This window comes from Eschrichtius robustus, chromosome 21 (assembly GCF_028021215.1).
Source record: "Eschrichtius robustus isolate mEscRob2 chromosome 21, mEscRob2.pri, whole genome shotgun sequence".
NCBI lineage: Eukaryota > Metazoa > Chordata > Mammalia > Artiodactyla > Eschrichtiidae > Eschrichtius > Eschrichtius robustus.
The window spans coordinates 23770070-23790821 of NC_090844.1; the positions used below are offsets into that span (position 1 = coordinate 23770070).

At 38.5% G+C, this 20752-nt stretch overlaps 1 protein-coding gene across 1 annotated transcript; it reads right to left on the bottom strand.

Moving 5' to 3' along the window:
* Positions 1-1657: 1657 nt before the first annotated feature.
* On the bottom strand, positions 1658-20226 carry SARAF (store-operated calcium entry associated regulatory factor). The gene is made up of 6 exons (XM_068532193.1): positions 19891-20226; positions 11136-11314; positions 7486-7903; positions 5079-5208; positions 4296-4450; positions 1658-2477 (listed from the first exon to the last, which is right to left on the bottom strand). The coding sequence occupies exons 1-6, from the start codon at positions 19991-19993 to the stop codon at positions 2452-2454; spliced, it is 1011 nt and encodes a 336-aa protein (XP_068388294.1). The 5' UTR covers positions 19994-20226; the 3' UTR covers positions 1658-2451.
* Positions 20227-20752: the final 526 nt, after the last annotated feature.

Here is a 20752-nt window from a genome sequence, read left to right on the forward strand (position 1 = left end):
GTTATTGCCACTATTGTATCTTTCAGGTCACTTATCTGTTCTTCTGCCTCAGTTATTCTGCTATTGATTCCTTCTGGAGAATTTTTAATTTCATTTATTGTGTTGTTGATCGTTTGTTTGCCCTTTAGTTCTTCTAGGTCCTTGTTAAACATTTCTTGTGTTTTCTCCATTCTGTTTCCAAGATTTTGGATCACCTTTACTATCATTACTCTGAATTCTTTTTCAGGTAGACTGCCTATTTCCTCTTCATTTGTTTGGTCTGGTGGGGTTTTACCTTGTTCCTTCATCTGCTGCATATTTCTGTCTTCCCATTTTGCTTCACTTACTGTGTTTGGGGTCTCCTTTTCGCTGGCTGCAGGTTTGTAGTTCCCGTTGTTTTTGGTGTCTGCCCCCAGTGGGCAAGGTTGGTTCAGTGGGTTGTGTAGGCTTCCTGGTGGAGGGGACTGGTGCCTGTGTTCTGGTGGGTGAGCTGGATTTTGTCTTTCTGGTGGGCAGGACCACGTCCAGTGGTGTGTTCTGGGGTGTCTGTGAACTCATTATCATTTTAGGTGGCCTCTCTGCTAATGGGTGGGGTTGTGTTCCTGTCTTGCCAGTTGTTTGGCATGGGGTGTCCAGCACTGTAGCTTGCTGGTCATTGAGTGGAGCTGGGTCTTAGCATTGAGATGGAGGTCTCTGGAGAGCTCTCGCCGATTGATATTACATGGGGCCAGGAGGTCTCTGGTGGTCCAATGCCCTGAACTCGGCTCTCACACCTCAGAGGCTCAGGCCTGACACCCAGCCAGAGCACCAAGACCCTGTCAGCCACAGGGCATAGATAACTGTGCTAAAAATCTGACTGGTATCTTGGATATTTCTTTGCTGGGCAATTTATCCCATTCTGCGTAGGTGTAACTAAGCTACAGGCCTCTAGTTTCAAAAATGCAGGCACTTAACAGGATCTGAAGGTGGAGTTTTCAGCCCTCTGATGTCAAAAGGTCACCAAGCCAGATACTTGTGCATGCCACCACGAGCAATTCTGTGTCAGGGAAAATACAAGCTGGCACTGCTCTCCAAAATTACCCATAATTTTCAAGAAAGCAAGAATCCTGAAACCCATTGGTTAAGGTACAATGACTACTGTAGGTATAAGAATTAGTAGTATCTACACAGATATAAAGAACAACATAGTGGTTACTAGTGGAGAGAGGGGAGAGTGGAGGGGTAATATAGGGGTAGGGAATTAAGAGGTACAAACTATTAGGTACAAAATAAGCTACAAGGATATACTGTACAACACAGGGAATAAAACCAATATTTTATAATACCTATAAGTGGAGTATAACCTTTAAAGATTGTGACTCACTATATTGTACACCTGTAACATTATTATACAGCAACTGTACTTCAATAAAAGAATTAGTAGTATATGTAGTGATAATAACAACACAAATCTGTTCTTGTCTTTCCTAGCAAAATAATGAAGTTTAATGAGTATAACTTGGAATTCCTGAATTTAGGCTTTTTGTGTGACCAGTAGCTAAGGCAAGACTATCACAGGAAATTACTGTTTAGGGAGAGAGAACTTCTGCATGAACCCCCTTTCCTTTGGGAAAAAAAAGGTAAAAAAGTCACACGAATTTGTGTCAAGGCTGGTAGAAAGAAAGAATAAAACCGTTTGTTTGTTTTTATTTTTTCTGTCATTTTAATGTAAGATTGACACAGACTGCTACAACATCTGAGATTCCACAGAGAACTACATGCTTCTGTTATTAGAAAACCTTTGCTGAAGCACTTGAACTTTACTTCTTAAAAAAATGAATATGGAGGCTTCAAGCATTTTTGTCAGCACACTGCCATTCACAACAACCTTCTAGATACTTAGTTTCTACCTTTTCCTAAAAAGGTAGTTCTCACTTACCAGAACCCCACACACCACGGACAGGTTCAAAGCTCCTGAGCTCAGAAGTGATCAAAACACACAGGGAAGTATAATTAGTAGTCCAAAGTTTGGTTTAAATGTTTGAAGAACAGCAAACACCCAATAACACATACCAAATAGATTATTATCGCTTCTACGATGTAATGAATCAACAGCTAAAACCACCTAAGACTGAAAATTTCTGTACTCAGTGTCTATTGGTATAAAGCCTTCATTCTTAATGCTTCTTATGGCATCATAGGTGTTAGAAATCACACAATACATTCTCAGCATTCTACAGTAGTCATCACTTTCAAAAACTATAATATACATCTGCGTGTTACACAAACATACGATTCTCTACATAAGCATTCTGTCCTATGTCAACTCTTAGCCTCAAATAACAGAATACAAAAAGCTATACAGGACAAAACACCACAGAACTTTTGCATATTCCCTTTCCCCAGTTGTTAGCAAGGGGCACGTTTTATAAGAGAAAGTGATGAAAAATCAGAAGTTTTGCATCCAATGTTTGACCCCAACTTTTTACTTTCTTATCGTCTTCTGGTACCACCATATCCTAGAATGAGAAGAGTAAATTTTATATTAGTTTTTTTAAATGCATTAGAATTGCTTATAAAATTACAACAGTAATACATGTTTATTGTTAGCAAATGGTACGAGACACGAGGGAAGAAGGAGAGAATGAGCTTGTGGACCAGGGCTGCAGGACTCAGTGCATCAACTCCCCACAACAGCCCTTCCAGCCATCCAATCAGCATCAAGTCTGCTAAACACACACACGCTTGCTGGGAATAACTTTTAGTCAAGAAACCAAAGATATGTTCTGTGCTGGGGCCAGCGTGGTACAGGCAAGACCCAACGTCTGAGCCAAACAGCAGAGAGGCCAGTGGAGCCTAAGCCAGGCCCTGCTACCTCTCACGACTCCAGCGGTAAATAGAAGTAACATGGGGGAGGGTCACGGACTTTTGATGGTAAAGGTTACCTAGGCACCCCCAGCTCCCCCAAGACGCAAACATGCTAACAGACAGGTTACAAGACCACAAGTGTTCCCATCTGGAAACTCAATTTTTCTCAGATCTTCCTGTAGGTTATTTGGTAATGTCTTATGATTTTCTTCACATAAGTCCCATACATTTCTAGTTGATATATACAGTTTCTTACAATTCTTGTTTCCACTGAGAATGAGTTTTCTTTTGTCACGTTATGTCCTACGTAGTTACACTTTTATATATCTTCTCAATCATTACCACCTTTTTCTCCCCCAAAGCAACCACTATCTTAACATCTAACACCACAGATTAGTTTTGCTTGTTTTTAAACATGTATATTTATAAAACATGAATGTTGCAATCATATCGTACATATTCTTGTGTGTCTGGCTTCTTTCTTTACATCTGATAAATTTATCCACATTATCGCATACAACTATTTTCTTATTCTCACTGTTGCACAGTATTCCACTGTATGAATATAACTCAATTTATTCATCCATTTTACTGCTGGAAGATACATGGATTTCTTCCATTTGAAGGCTATTATGAATAAGGATGCTACAAACATCCTTGTACTTATCTTTAAGTGTAAAAGAGTACGCACTTCTGTCACTACGTATTTGTGAAACTGCTGGATCTTGAGTATGCTTATGTTCAATTTTAGTAGGTAATGCCTAACAGCTTTTCAAACTGATCATATCAATTCATTCACACCAGCACTATGAGAATTCCACTCTGACATTTTTAAACATATTTAAATATATTTTCTGTCAATTTCAAGAATTATTCATTGTTCTATAACTTCTTCCCTCTGCTGAAGAAGACAAATCCAACCCGCAGCAATCTATCACCGCCTCATTATCCACTACCTCCAATTCTCTAATTAGCTAGATATTTAACTCCAAATAATTTGTTTTTTAATATTATATCTCTGCTTCTTTACAAAATTTCCTCTTAGCCATTGCAATAAACATATTTTTGACAATGATTTAAAGAATGGCTCAATACATTTTTATTGAGTTTTACCAAATTGAAAAGTTCAACCTTCTACCTAGAAAATTCCCATTTTAGAGCTTAATGGACCCCTAGAGATTAACCAGAATTAAACATACATGGAAACCAACATCCAGGAAGGCTTAAGTTAAAACCTTGGTTAGTGACAGACATGAGTCTAAACCAAATTCCTGTTTGAGTTTTAAAGAACAGAAGTGGGAGGAAAGAATGGATCTGAATTATATTTTAATCTCAGTTAATTGTGCAACTAATATTTCTGGTGGGTATTCCACATAAAACCATGACTGCTAAATGTATAGTTAATCACCTAAGTTCCAAATTGTTTCTGTACTTTTCTGAATAGGAACTTCTTGACTTTTTGCTCTCACCTGATGCTGTTCTGGTTCTTGGCTCTGAGCTTGAACACGCTGAATAGCTTCCTGGGTCTCCACGAAGTGGTGAGTAGGCACGACTATTCCACGTGCTGGAGTATGAGGGAGGGTAGGATGGGTAGTACCACGAGTCAGAAAAGGGTGTTGCTGCTCTATAAAGACAAAAGTGTGTCAGGCATTTTTCTTGTGACTATGATTTTTAAATACCCTCCTATTCCTAAACCATCAGAAAACAATTTTTATCAAGTGTTTTTTCCTCAGTGTTCTGGTATATCAGGATTAACATAAAATAAACACTGTTTTATATTTCTGCCATTCTTATGGTCATTGCCGTGAGGAAAGAAAATGACAGGGAATAAAGGTTCTTTCTTTCTGAATTCGCATTCAAATACAATCTAAACTTAAACCACTATTTAAACTGAAGACATTCCAAAATCTGGTCGCCAGCTCTTTCCACCCTTGCTTCTATCATTCTCCAACCAAACCAGAATGCCAACTGTGCCCCAAATGTTGTGTTCTTTCCTGCCTTCTCAGATGTCAACAGTCTTTCTTCTAACTCATATCTATAAGCATGACATGTGAAAGAAAACAACACATATAATATTGATCAAAGCACAGATGGCATTCCTTCCCCACCCCCAGAGAATCTGATTTGATAGGGTAATGTCACCATAATTTATTTTCCTTAACAAAACAAATCCAGTCAAATTGTAAGCAAAACAAAGAAGCCTCTAAAGAAAGGCTGAATTAAAGAGCAGGTGAGAAAAATGCAAAGCCTACCTATTGCTGCCAAACAAATATCCTAATATTCCTCCAGTTCCCAAGCCAGTCCAGAACCCTGGTCCTGAATTTTCATGTCCTTGTTGTCCAGTGAAAGCACTGCCAAAACCAGAAGTTGCACCATGCGGTCCTAAAAATAAAAATGATTATGCATCCTCTCTTAAACCATAGCCTACAGAACTAAAGATAATATGACATTTCAATTGTTTCGTCTGTATGCTTTAATAATAATACTCAGGGGACTTCCCTGGTGGCACAGTGGCTAAGAATCTGCCTGCCAATGCAGGGGACCCAGGTTCCAGCCCTGGTCCAGGAAGATCCCACATGCCACAGAGCAACTAAGCCTGTGCACCACAACTACTGAGCCTGTGCTCTAGAGCCCGCAAGCCACAACTACTGAGCCCGCGAGCAACAGCTACTGAGCCTGCATGCTGCAACTACTGAAGCCCGCACGCCTAGAGCCTGTGCTCCGCAACAGGAAAAGCCACCACAATGAGAAGCCCGTGCACTGCTGCAAAGAGTAGCCCCCGCTCCTTGCAACTAGAGAAAGCCCGCACACAGCAACGAAGACCCAATGCAGCCAAAAATAAATAAACAAAATAAATTTATTTTTAAAAGGAATAAAAATAAAAAATAATAATACTTCAACTTATAAACAAGTTGTATTCAAAAAGTGTATTTATAAAATACTGGTTTATAACTAAGGAGCACCTGCCTTTCCCACACACAAGGAAAAGGAGGGAAATGTTTTTAGGGCAGGGGAGGGTGGTTTCTTCCCGTAAGGTCACATCTGCCCTGCTCCAGATCAGCTACTAGAAGATGACCCCACGTGTCAGAGCTACTTCCTTTCTACTGTGTGGACATGTCTAGAAGCTCCAGGTTGAGAGCTGTACCTGAGTGTCTAATGGAGGAATCCAAGTGGAGGATATTTGTTAGTTGGGAAGTCGGGTCTTAAAAGGGACCAAAAAAAAAAAAATCTTCTGCTCAGAGGAAGTTTTTCTTAAACTGCTGTATCATATACATAAAGGGAACTGTGCTAATCCCACATGTACAGCATAATAAATCTGTATGTAGGTACCCATGCATGTAATCACTACCCACATCAGTAAAACCTTTCTAGCACCCAGAGACTCCCTCACGACAACTCCCAATAGATACCCACCCATGTCAGAGAGAAGCCGACTCTGACTTTTCTCACCACACTTTGGTTTTACCCATTCTTGAACTTTTTATAAATAGAATCATACGGAGGTACTCTTCTGGCGTATCATTATGTCCATGAGAGTCGACCTCCACCACTGCTTATATCAGTTTTGTTTTTGTTTTTTCTAAATTTATGTATAGTAGTCCAATGTGTGAAAAAAAAAACAATTTGTCTCATTCTAATGTTTACGGACATTCTATGTCCAGTTTTTGGCTGCTGTGAATACAGCTGCTGTGAACATTTCTTGTGCAGACCTTTTTGTACACACATGCATGCATTTCTCTTATGCATCTAGGAATGAAATTGCTGGGTCACTGGATGGCATATGTCTAGTTTCAGTAGATACTGACAGTTTTCCAAAGTGTTTTATCCTTTTAACTCCTTCCAGCAAGTTCCAGTTAACTACATCCTTGCCATTACTTGGTACTCTGTCTTTTTAATGTTAGCCATTAAGATGATTAAATGGTGGTTAATTAAGAACTCAGGTTTTAATCTGCATTCTCCTGAAGACTAATGATGCTGAGCACCTTTTCAAATTTTTATTGGACATCTGGATATCTTCTTTTACTATAAAATGGCTGCTCAAATCCTCTGTCCATTTTTTAAATTAGGTTGTCTGTCTTTTCTCAGATTTGTGGGAGTTCTTTATGTACTGTAGATACACATGCTTTGTTTAAAATATGTTTTACAAATACCTTCTCCCAGTCTGTGGCTTGCCTTTTCACTCTCTTAATGTTGTCTTTGATGACTAGACATTCTTAATTTAAATAAAGTCTAATTTATCCCTGTTTTCTTTTTGGCTGGTATTTTTTGCATTCTAAGAAAGTTTTGCCTACCCTGACAAATATTTTCCTATGTTTTCTTCTGGAAACTTAATTGTTTTACTTTTATGTTGAGCTCTGTAATACTCAGTGAATAAAATTTTGTGTATGGTGTGAGACAGAGTTCAAGGTAAATGCTTATTACCACATCTGATCAAGTTTGATTGAGATGATTTGCAATTTAATCATGCATCCTTAAAATAGTAATCACAATTAACCTTATAGAGAAACAGAACAGAAGAGGTAAAAGAAGTCGAAAGTAAAAAAAATAAGACAAATCTGCTTTGGTTTCCCAATGCAACCATTTTCTATATCAGAAACCAGCACAGGATTCACTACCTGACTTCTACCTTACTTACTGCCATTGCCTAGGAAAACATACCTGTGAACTCAGACTTAAAGCCTGCAGGAGAGGGTCCTGCAGAGTTGGTGAATCTCTGATAACGATGGGAATGTGGAGGATACTCAGAATATGGTGGAGGAGAATCATGACCATCACCAAGGAAGAATTTATAAACTCCAAAGGCAAGAGCAAGTAGCACCACGATGGTAAGCACTCCACTGATGCTACAAGATTCTCGGGAGTACAACTTATTATAATAATCAGAGAAAGAGTTAAAGCCATGGCTTTTTCCAGACTCTCTCAATTTCTTCAGGCCAAGTTCCGTGTAATCTAAGTGATACTCCAAGCCACAGGAACCTCTCAGTACATACTGGTCTTCAGAGGATTCATAGCCTTCACAGCTCACCACAGTTTTTCCAAATTTGTACGCGATATCTAAATCGGTCTTACATTCCCACTGTGAAGAAAAGTAGAAACAGGCTATTAGAACCAAAAGATATTTTTTTCATTTAATATACATTATTTGCGCTAAATAGCTGTCATAAAACAGCAAAATGAAGCAAGGGAATGATAATCAAAATTCAGGACGAGTATTTCTGTGTTGGGGGAGGGCAAACCAGGGGCTTCCAAGATACTGGTGATATTAATGTTCTACTTAAGCTAGGTGGTGGGTACATGAGTGCTCATTTTATTACTATTCTTTATTCCTTACATATAGATGTAAAGAATTCTTTTGTACATATTAAGCATTCCCTAATTTATTAATTTTAAGCAAATTTTTTAAATGTCAACTTTTTAACTACTGTTGAAGATGCTTTCTTTAAAAATAGGGGTTTTTTCAACATTAAGGCCCAAATATCAGCATATTTTGTTGTTGTTGTTCTACACTATTCCATTTTTTAAATAATGAATATCTGGTAGCTTTTGATATAACCTTCTGAGAAGAACTTCCTACACAAATTCTATAAAAACCATGGACTACCTTTCCCAAGGTCCAATCCAATAAGTAATTTTCTTAAGTTTTTTTAAAAAGACATTTAGAAAAACTGCAAAAAGAATCTATGCTAGCCTCAAAATTTTCCAGCTTAAAAAAAAGCCCAGGTCTAGTTTGAATTCTATAACTATTTTGAGCTGAGTAGGTAATATGCTTCTCTAACAACATTAAAAAAGATATAAGCCAAGATAGATCTGATTGGTTCCATTGCTTTTCTCTTTTTTGGACAAATTATCTTCCTCTTTCAAACTTCAGGTACACTGTATCAGCTTTATTCAGATATAATTCACATACTAGACATTCACCCATTTCAATGGTTTTTAGTATATTCACAGAGCTGTGCAACCATCATCACAATCAATTTCAGAATATTTTCATCGCCCCCAAAAGAAATCTCATCTCCCTTAGCAGTCACTCCCTGTTTCCCCCCAAGTCTCCTAGCTCTAAGCAACCACCAATCTGTCTGCAAGGATTCCCCTACTCTGGACATTTCATGTAAACGGAATCATACAATACGTGGTCCTACGTGACTGGCTTCTTTCACTTGGCAGAACGTTTTCAAGGTTCACACACGTTGTAGCATAAATCAGCACTTCATTCCTTTTTATGGCTAAATAATATTCCATCGTATGGATATACCACATTTTGTTTCTTCATTCATCAACGATGGACGCTTGGGTTGTTTCTACTTTTTGCCTTTTATGAATAACGCTGTTACAACGTTTAGTATGTTTCTGTGCAGACACACATTTTCAAGTCTCTTGGGTACACACCTACGAGTGGAATGACTAGGCATTCAGTAACTCTATGTTTAAACCTTTGAGAAACTGCCCGTTTTCCAAGGTGGCTGAGCCATTTCACATCCCTAACAGCAGTGTATGAGGGTCTCTCCACATCCTCACCAACACCTGCTACTACGCCTTTCTGACTACAGGCATCCTGTTGGCTAGGAACTGGTATCTTCCTGTGGTTTTGACTTGTATTCCCCTGATGCTGCACACTTTTTCAGCTAATGATGCTGAACATTTTTTCACATGTTTATTGGCCAACTGCATATCTTCTTTGGAGAAATGTCTAGTCAGATGCCTTACCCACTGTTTAATTTGGTTATATGTCTTCTTACTGAGTTGTAACAGTTCTTCATATACCCTGGACACAAGTCCCCAATCAGATATATGACTGCAAAAGCTTTCTCCTATTGTGTGTGTCCTTTTCGGTTTCTTGATGGTGTCTGTTGAAGCCCAGAAGTTTTTAATTTGGATAATATACAATTTTTCTATTTTGTTGTTGTTGTTCTACACTATTCCATTTTTTAAATAATTTTATTTGGAGGAAGATTTATAAGCTTGTTGATTTAGGTAAATAAAACAAACTCAATCTCTATCGGTATTTCATGTTAATTGTCATTTCCTTAATAGCATATACTAAAAGTGGCTTCTAATTATTATATTTATACTCTTGGAATTAGAAGAAGCTCTCTCCTGCTACTAAACATAAGTCAATGTATGACGTCCTCTATACTTCCTTGCTCATGCCATTCATTCCCTTCTCTATCTCTTCAGCTCTAAAAATGTTATCCTTCCTTACTAACACAGTACATATAATACTTTCTTCTTTAAGTCTTTCCAATCCCTCCAACTGGACGTGACTTTACAATACTTTGTTGGCACCTAGATGTAATGTGAGTGCTTGTCTTATCTTTTCTCCTAGGAAGAGAGTTTCTTGAGGGTTGTGACTCCATCATTCATTTTTGTATAATACTGTTTAATATATGTTTAATGAATGACTTTGCTGTTAGTATCTTTTTTTCCATCAAGACTGAAAAGTAATATAAAATTAAAAGTAATTTCAGCTTTAACCTGAAGATTCTGTGATTCGGTTAGCAAGACTAGGAAAAAATGTTGTGAAATACATATCACCAAGCAAATATGAACTCTCTCCCGGAACTGCATACACTAGGCACAAAGGTTGTATCAAACAAGAATCTCACTCTGATGGAAGGGAAAACTGTCAAAGCAAGTTTCTGGCCGAATGACCAACCATCTTAAATCCTTTCTGAAAGCAGGCAGAATACAAAGTAGAAATCTATAAGTATTGATTTAAACTGAATTCACTTAAAATCTATTCCATTTCTAAAGGGTAATAAATTTTGGAACTTCAAGGAGGTGGTCTATCCTAAGTACAAAATGCCAAAGACCTGAAGACAATAAAGCCCACTGAAATGCTTTCATTCATAAGTAACCACCCTCAGTTCTAAAACAACTTTAAAATCAGGCATTTGAAGCACAATAGGGACACATGAACCCCACACCCACTTACAATCCACAATTCCTTATCATCTTAACTTTATTTTTTAAGGATAGGTTGGTATTCTTTGAGGAATGACAGAGAAATGACAACCAAAAGAAATCCCCTACCCCCCACCCCCAAGTATATGAAAAGTTTTGAAAATTTACTAATGTCTTATAAGAAAGTTTTGGTATAAAGATTACAATGAATATTTCCAGGCTTTAAAATCAGTTCATTTCTTTCAGAGGATGTTTCTTCCAGAGACCGAATCATTGATTTATATTTATATATTTTAGGTAACCTGAGATTTTCTATATGTACTTCCCCAAAATACTGAATAACGTCTCAATAAACACTTCACTGAAAAGGATTCCATTTAGACTGCCATCAACATAAAGAGTATTACCTGTACATCATAACCATCCCAGCCTTTGTTCTGACACTGTATGACTTTGGGGGTATAAGAATCACATCCAGCTGTGCCTCCAACACATTTCAACTGTGGGATCGGATCCAACCTACGGGAAGTAGTATAGCGGTCATAGTGGAGGGTAAGAGCTTTTATATCCCGCAACAATATTCTGTCTGAAACAGTAAGAACACAGATAAACAGATGGTAAATATCTTGTCATATAGAAAGATTCATTCTAGTAAAACTCTTGTCATTGAAAATACTTTCAAAAGTAAGGGTCTTTCTTGCCTTTTGAGGATGACTAAGGAAGAGAAGATAGAACAGTTTCCCAAATCCCAAAGCCATCGCAACAACCTTCAGGCCCTTTGCACAAAAGTCAGAAAGTCACTCCTTTAAGGTCTCCCTTCATTTCAGGATTGATGTCCCCTAAACTGCTTCTATATCGTAAGTTCTACATAATTTTTGCAAAATCAGAACCAAAAGTTCATTTACCTGAAACGTTGTACTACTGTATGACAATTGACAATAATATCAATGGTTAATTAAAATAGCAAAACATATACATGAATGTTCCTGAAGCACATTTAATGACTTAAATGTCTGTCAACAGATGAACGGTTTAATAAAATTTTGGCCTATTCACAAAGTGGAATATTCTATAGCAGTTAAAATGAGTGAACTAGAATTCATGTATCAGAATAGAAATAGTAAAAACATTTTAAGCAAAATGCAAGTTGTAGAATGTTTAGTAGGATAGCTTTACATAAACCTCGAAAACTGGCAAAACAGTACTACGTATTGTTAAGGTCTATACGTGTATATACCAGTAGTATGAAAACATGCATAGGAATGACTAAACACCAAGTTCAGAGCACCTCTGAGGTGAGAGGGAGAGCAGAGACTTTCGCTCTCTATCCCTAATGTTTTATTACTTTGCAGGGGGGAGGTTTGCTTGCAAATATAGTACAATGTAAAGATTCAATAAAACTGGGTGGTGAGTACATGGGTTTTCATTGTGTACTTCTGTGGGTTTAAATATTTTAAATATCTCACAATTTTAAAAATTAAAAAGTTAAACTATTTCACAAATTAAAAATCATATTGACAAAGTATATTTAAAAAGAAGTCAAAACAAGGAAATTACTGCCGGCATTGATGTATCAATACATAAATGAATTTTGAAGTGTTATTGGAAAATGAATAGTCTTCCTACTTATCGTTCTCAGATTATGATGGAAGATACTGTGGATTGGTTCACTCAACATCCATTTTGCCCTCAAACTAGTATGACTTCTTGCAAAGCTAAAAGACTCCTAAAACCTCTTGCAGCTACAAATCCCAAACGTGATTTCGGTTCTGTCAACCGGAGGGACTTAAGCGAGATCTGGAGACCAGAGCTTAGATTCAGACTGTGCTCAGGCTAGCAGGCAGTCATGGGGGCTCGGGGTTTTCCTGACACTGGCCAGTGCTCCGTAATTAGCGTCGTGGATGCCGAGAGGCTTGATGTGAGCCATCCAGTGTTCACTGCTGCAGATGTAGCAGACATGACTTTCCACCATTTTGTTAGCACCCAATTCCCTATATTCAACCTGTCAAATTAGCAAAATTTGCTGCCTCTCAAATTCCACTGAAAGTACAATAAATGAATTGTTTTGCTGATGTGAACAAACAAGGTCAGGCAAAACAGAAAAGGAGATGGTAACAGAATTTTGGAAGATGAAAGCAGATGGACCAATAGTTAGGTGACTAGTCCTAAATGTAAGTCAAGTGCCAGACAAGCAGGTGGGAAAACTGAGAAGCAACCTGACACACATAATGGAATCCCTAAAAGCAACAGGAAATGGCAGCTCTTGAATTGGAGCTGACTAAAGCAAGCACTACAAGGTGAAAGCTGCTTGAGAAGAAGCGACATCCCTAGATGGTCTCCCCAGCTCTTTTCATTCACATATATATATATATATATATATATATATATATACATATACACACACACACACATATATACATACACATATACATACATATACATATTTCACAATTTTTTTTAATGTAAAAGTAACACTTTTTCCTTTTAAAAAGAGAAATCCATTCTTCCTCCAATTTCCCATTTCTGTGATAACCAAAATTAGCAGCCTGGTCAGTACCTTCTTCTTGCTCACACAAACAGATACGTATACAAGAGCTGTTTTGATTTTTGTTAGTGTATTTTTATAAAATCGAATCATACAGTGCATATTACTCTTCACATGCTTTTGCACTTAATCAGACATCAAGGATATTCCCTCACGTCAGCAAATACAGATCTTAATTATATTTATTTACCAAAAAAAAGAGCTTAATAAATTTGACTAAGCTGAGACTTACTGGTCACCCTTCTCTCACCAAAATACAATAAAACTAGAAAAATAATAATATAAAGTAATATAATAACATATAAAATAGTAAAAAGACAGCTGAAAACCAATAACAAAGAAAGGAAAATTGGGTTACAGCAATCAAAACATATCTGTAATTAAATCTATAATAATGTAAACAGTAACACAGGATTAGGAAAATTGATCATGTGCACAATGTATGAAAATTAATCCCTGATGGTTAAACACTTACCATAAAACAAACAACAAATTAAAAATACTAGAAGAAAGCACAAAAAGAAAGAATATGTTTATGGTCCTGGGATGGGAAAGATCTTAAGACACCAAAAGCAAGACTGACCAGCAAGATAGTGACTATACTTGGCAAATCATGTTCAACCTATGAAAACCCAAGAATCCATAATAATACTCAAAGGGAAAGCCAAGAACTCACTTGTCTATACTTAAAGTGGCTACCAATTACCTCCTTAGTTTGAAAACTAGCAATTAACGATTTTAAATTAAATGTTTATCCTGACTTTCCAGCCAGAACCATAATCTGAAATAGCCTCAGTTGATAAGGAAAATCTCAACTTTACTGAAGAATATCAATCAATAAATGCAGAAGTGACAGAATTAGAAAAATCATCATCTTACAACCCCTAAAGAAACAGATTCAGAAAAGGATTAATTAGTTTTAAAATCATTAAGTGAATGGATATTGGTATGGTGCCAAGTAACATTACACGGAGTGCTTTCTAGTCATAAAAGGGGAAAAGTGTAACTTCACGGGGGAGAAATAAGCCACTATAATCCACTAGTCAAACTTAGCACTGCTAATGGTATAAAGATCGATATTACACCATCTCCTATGATGTAATCCCCAGAAGTATTTAATATGAATCTAATCAATCCTTTGGACCTAGCATTCAGTTTACTAGAAATACAAGGAAGAAAAAAAAAGGCTAAAACAATGTCATGAGAAAACAGAATCCAGAACGTAGGATATTCTAAAGGACAACTGGCCCAATCCCTTCAGCAAAGCAGTAGCATGAAAAAAAGAGACCATTCTACATTTTCAAAAGACTTACGGGATAATGCAGTCAGATGCAATGCCTGGTCCTGGACTGGGCCCTGGTTTGAACAAACTAGTTTAGACATTTTAGGGACAACTGTGATATCTGGCTATGGAATGAGTAATTAGTTGATATTAAGAAATTAGGGTCAATTTTGTTAGATGTAATGTTATTTTTACTAGGTGGGGAAAAGGTCATTAAGAAAAGGCTTATACTGAAGGATTTAGTTATGGCCTATCATGATGCCTGTAACTTACATTAAAATATATCAACATTTTAAAAAAGAGAGAGTTGAAAGAAAACAGAGAATATAAGATTAATGACTTTCCATCAAAACTTAAAATATTTTCCCCAGAATTCCTCCAGTAGACTGACGAGAATGACTTAGTGTCAAGGGATTCTAATAAAATGAGTATTTGGCTTTTCCAGTGTCTATGTGGAGGAAGACAAGGAGAAGAAAGTAGAGAACAGCTTCTGAGTAATCATCCAACAATGTCTGTCACGCTTGGTACAAAGAGTAGTAGAAATAAACATTTTATTTAGAGTTGTTGGACCTACAAAATCCAAGAGAACTTCCCAAAAGACAACCCTGCTATATTAAGAGAATTTGACAAAACGGCTGGATATTTTATCAATTGCCCAAAGGCAAAAGCTTCTTCTATAATTGTAATGTCCGATTACAAAAGAAAATGTAAAGTCTATCTCAAATTAGTGACAAACTACATACATCCATAAAATACCTAGAAATAAACTTAGGGTCAATATGTGATCTATATAAGAAATATATACATATAACAGAACCTAAATAAATTTAATGCACTTCCAACCAGAAGTCCAACTGGGCTTTTTTGTTTTTTGCTTTTTTTTTTTTTTTATTTATTTTTGGCTCCGTTGGGTCTTCGTGGCTGCGCGCGGGCTTTCTCTAGTTGCGGCGAGAGGGGGCTACTCTTCGTTGCGGTGCGCGGGCTTCTCATTGCAGTGGCTTCTCTTGTTGCAGAGCATGGGCTCTAGGCGCATGGGCTTCAGTAGTTGTGGCAATGTGGGCTCAGCAGTTGTGGCTCACGGGCCCTAGAGCACAGGCTCAGTAGTTGTGGCGCACGGGCTTAGTTGCTCTGCAGCATGCGGGATCTTCCCGGACCAGGGCTCGAACCCGTGTCCCCTGCATTGGTGGGCGGATTCTTAACCACTGTGCCACCAGGGAAGTCCCAACTGGGTTTTTTTGGAACTAGAAAGAAATTATGTTAAAGGCTTATGGAAAAATTAATGTCTATAAACAGCCAAAAAGATTTTTGAAAAAGAATACATTGCTTTAATAAGCAAAAAGGATATATTGTACAGCACAAGGAAATAGAGCCATTATTTTGTAATAACTTTAAATGGAGTATAATCTATAAAAATATTAAATTGCTATGTTGTAAACATGACACTAATATTGCAAGTCAACAATACATCAATTTAAAAAAAAAGAATGCATTGTTTTACCAAATAATAAAGCTTACTATAAAATTAAAATAATCAAAATAGTATGGAATAGTAACAGAAACAGACAAGTGAACTGTGAAACAAAAGAAAGTCTAGAAATAAATCCAGATATATGTGGAAATTCAATACAAGATAAAGTGGGTTTTTGTTTTCTAGGTGTTTTTTTTTTTTTATCAAGCATCACCATATTTTATTTATAAAACGAAGCACAATAGCATCCTTTACCATTGACAAAACTCAGTATTCTGCACAACTCTTTCTGCCCTGCTTAGCCTGTGTGAGGAAAGACAAATGATGCATCTCAAACCCACAAGTAATTTAAAAAGTAGAGTAAACTGGGTCTGAGTTACAACGAGTTGCAGTAGCCTCAAGTGGGATCTCAGTAATACTGTACAGAATAGTGATTCTGAGAGACTACTCCTTAAATGAAAGGAAACTCTTCTCCAACCAGCAAAAGCGGGCTTTTCAATTTAGTGGAAAAAGGATGTCTTCTTTAATAAATGGTTTTGTCATAACTGACTACACAGCTAGAATAAAATCCACCTAAAGCTATACAAAAATTTAATTCCACATGATCCAAATATCTAAATTTCCAAGAACTATACTAAAATAAAATATGCTATATTAAACTCAACCTACCTCCTAATAAATAAAAAATTATAACAATGAAAATGTTCAATGGTTTAAAAAATCAGAATATTATTAAACTAAATAATGGGAATAATAACAACTTGAATTTGTTGTAGCAGGGCTGAGATAATGCAAAGAACACTGAACTAAATTCCCACCACCAACTTGCTGTATGACTTCAGCCAAGTCAATTTATCTGTATAGAAATTACCTGTAAAGTTAAAACGATATCAACCTTAAAACTGGTTGTGAAGTTTAGATATGATTTACTAAAATTATGTGGCAGAGTACTTGACACATAATAGGTGATCAAGTATGATAAATATTACTGAGAATGTTTAAGGAGCCATATACCTATGTGTTATCATTACCATGCCTCTACAGCATCTTTTTTCCCTAGAGATCCTAAAGGTTGCTATGTTTTGTGTCACCCAGAATACATATGTTGAAGCCTTAATCCCCAGTGTGATGGCATTTGGAGGCAGGGCCTTTGGGAGGTGATTAGTTTTAGATGAGCTTCTGAGGATGGAGCCCCAGTGAAGGGATTAGTGCCCGTGTAGGAAGAGGAAGAGACCAGGGCCCCCATCCACCCACTCACCCCACCTACCCCCACCCTGCCCCACCCTGCCCCACCCCTGCTCTTGTTATGTGATAACAAGAAGACAGTCATCTGCAGAGCAGGAAGAGGGCCCTCTCCAGACACCAAACATGCTCGCACCTTGATCTTAAGACTTCCCAGCCTCAGAATGCGAGGAATAAATGCTGCTTACCACCCAGTCTGTGGTATTTTGTGATAGCAGCTCGAACTAAGACAAGGTCTAAGAACAAAATGCTCACAACCTTACTCCACTAGTACATCAGTCAAGGGTGACACAGAGTTCCCTGAAGTCCAGACTCACAAATCGAAATCCACTTGCAGGTCTCAAACTTAAGATGAACAAAACCAAACTCCCCCAAGCCTGATTCTCCCACAATCCCACATCTCAGGAAACGGTAATTCCATCCTTCTAGTCACTCAGACCCAAAACCTTGGAGTTATCTTTGTCTTCTCTCCTCCTCTAACCCCTGTATCTAATCCCTCAGAGTATCATGTCAGCTCCACCTTCAGAACAGCTGAGAAGCCCACCACTCTCACCAACTGCACTGCTTCCCCCCCCCCCCCCCGCCGCCAACCATCACCACTCTCGACACTTACTGCACAAGCAGTCCCTTCACTGGCCTCCCAGCTTCCCCCCACCCACTCTCGCTCCCACAGTCTGTTTTCCACAGAGCAGACAGAATGTGCCTTTAAAATACAGATCATATTAAAAAAAATATAGAATAGAATAGAATGGGATAGAATACAGGTCATATCAGGGTTCTCATCAAATGTCACCTTAACAGTGACTTCTTCCCTGACTAATGTATATTTTGAAAATCCCTGCTTCTGCCTGCACACCCTGCCCTCCTTTCCCTGTTTTATCAATGTCCAAACCACTATTCACAATAGGACATGCTATTTACCTGATTTGTTTATTTTCTATTTCTCCTCAATAGGTGTAAACTCCAGGGCGAAACACTGTTTCATTCACTGCAATATTCCCAACACCCAGAAGAGTGACAAATACAAAGTAGCTCAATAAAGAACTGTGAAAATTTTTAGGTAATCTCTTTAGAACTGGCACAATTTTTTTTTTTTTTTCTGGACAAATTTTTGCTTTATGTTAGCTAAGGACAAAGTGAGTACAACCAAAGTCAAACAAAAGACAAATGAGGGACTGACTACTGCTTGATAAAACTACTTGATAAAAACTAACTCAATAAAATGCCTTCATAAAATAGTTCCTCAAAAGAAATTTAAGGCCATGTAGTTTGATTGTGTTTACTCTGCAAAATATTTTGGTGCCTTTTGTTCCAGAACAATAGTTTTATAGAGCAGGTACGCAAAGAGCTACCAGGAAAATGTTCATCATTAATTTAAATTTGGCTCTGTTTTTTTATTCCCCTGACTCTTCATCTGTAAACCTCCTTTTTTTATTCAAGAATTGATTGAGGGTTCAACTAATGTTTTAATCCAGTTTTTAAATTGTAATTCTGATCAAAGTCTCCTCTCTATATAAAACTTTCTAGAAATACATAAGGAAAATGTACAGACATTTAAATCCAACTTGGCTTTTTATTAATTAGTAATAAAACATCCACATCAAAGGAGTACGCAAAATCAAGTACTTACAAATAGCACCTTCTCTCTCATTTTAGCATTTAAGAATAAAAATAAGAAGCAACAGAAATAAATCTGTTGCTTAAGTTCAAAAACACAGGCATTTCCTATCACCAAATCACGACTGCAATATGGGTACACTTTCCATGCTTTAACAGCTTTACTCCCCAAAACAAAAATGATGTTTTCATTGTTTGAAAGTCATTTTTTACATCACTCCAACTTAACAGCATGCATCATTTATTAAATGGAAAACTGTATGTATGTATGTATACATATATATACACACACATATGTATTAATTACATGGAATATTCTCGATCCCATAAAAATTCGTTAGACAATTCTAATAACATAGTGATATAAAAGAACTTTTTTTCCTAGAAATCACTTATCGTGTACCATCACAAAAAAAATTTTTTTTTAATTCAACAGGAAAAGCCGGTGTAACGCAATGTACGTCACTGTAATGGTCAGAATAAGCAGCGTGAGTTGTGCTCACATAAATAGTACAGTCTATGATTCTGCTAACCTCCCTCCAAGGTTTGCAGCCCTGTCCACTGTGACTCAAGGACTGCCGGTGCCATGGTAACTGCCAGGTACAGCAACAGGCAGCCATGACAACAGTCAGCGACGATGACATCAGACAGTTTTGACAACAAAGCAAGATGCGCAGGTGAGGGTCGAGCTTTCCGGCCAGACGCAGGGAATGAGGGCTGTAGCCCAAGAAAGAAGAAGGTGGGCAAATTCTGGGAGTCCAAGCAAGGGAGAAGGGAACGTTAACAACACTAGAGTAGTCCCGCCCCGCCCACTCCCCAACAGTCCACACTCGTCCAGGAGGACGTCTGCGAAGAGCAAAGAGGTCAGGCAAGGGCACAGATGAACAGCGAAGAGGATGGAAATGAGGAATTAGGGTAGAAGGGCTCAAGGGGCGGCGAACAGAAATGGTGGAGCCTCTTAGCGCTGCCTGAAGGCAGCAGGAAGGGGGGAGTGAAGGCAGCACTCACCAGGGTCGTGCCAGCCCCGGGCAGAGCCTGCGATCAGCAGAAGCAAAAGGAGGCTGAACAGAGCGCAGCGTCCAGCCGCTTCCGGCCCGCCGGCCGCCACCATGGCGCTCGGTGAAGATGGAGCGCGGCTGCCGGGAGCTCGCGGGCCGGAACCCTGGCTGCGGAAGGCCGCGCACCGCTAAGCACCGACGCCGGCAGCTTCCGCCGCGGAGAAAGGAAGGTCTAACGCAGAGCCCCTACCGCAGGGAACGTCCGTGCGCCAGTCTGACGTTACTACAGCAGCAGCGCTTGGGGGAACTGGAGTGGTCGCTGCTGTCCCCGCCCCAGGAGCCCAGCGCGGCTGCGGGCGGAGTCGAGCGCGGGGTGCCTCCGTTGAGGGCGGAGCCAAGGGCGGGACGCAGAGGCTGTGGGCGGGGCCTAGGGCCGCCCTCCTGTCGGTTCAGCGCGAAGACTGAAACCATCACAACGCAAAATCTAAGTGTAGTCACGTTATTTACAAAACCTTAATAACCTTCCCGAGGGACGCTACTGTGCCTTACTCAACTTCACGTCTTCAGCAACTAGCACAGCGTCTGGCGCATGATTTGTGTTCCATTAGTTTGCTAAATACAGAGTGGATTTGAGAGAGGCAGCACGGAGACGCTCAGAACCTTTACATATTTCCTTCCACGTGGAGACAGTGGGAATTTACAAGATATCCGGAGGAGAAACTACCACCTAAATAAAGAACCAGCCAGGGAAAACAGTTAAGAGTGCATAGGCATTATCTTTGAGGTCTGACAGTCCTCAATTTCTCTCCTTTATTCATTCATTCAACAAATATAGGTTGAATGCCTAGTATGTGTCTGGCGCTGTTTTCAGC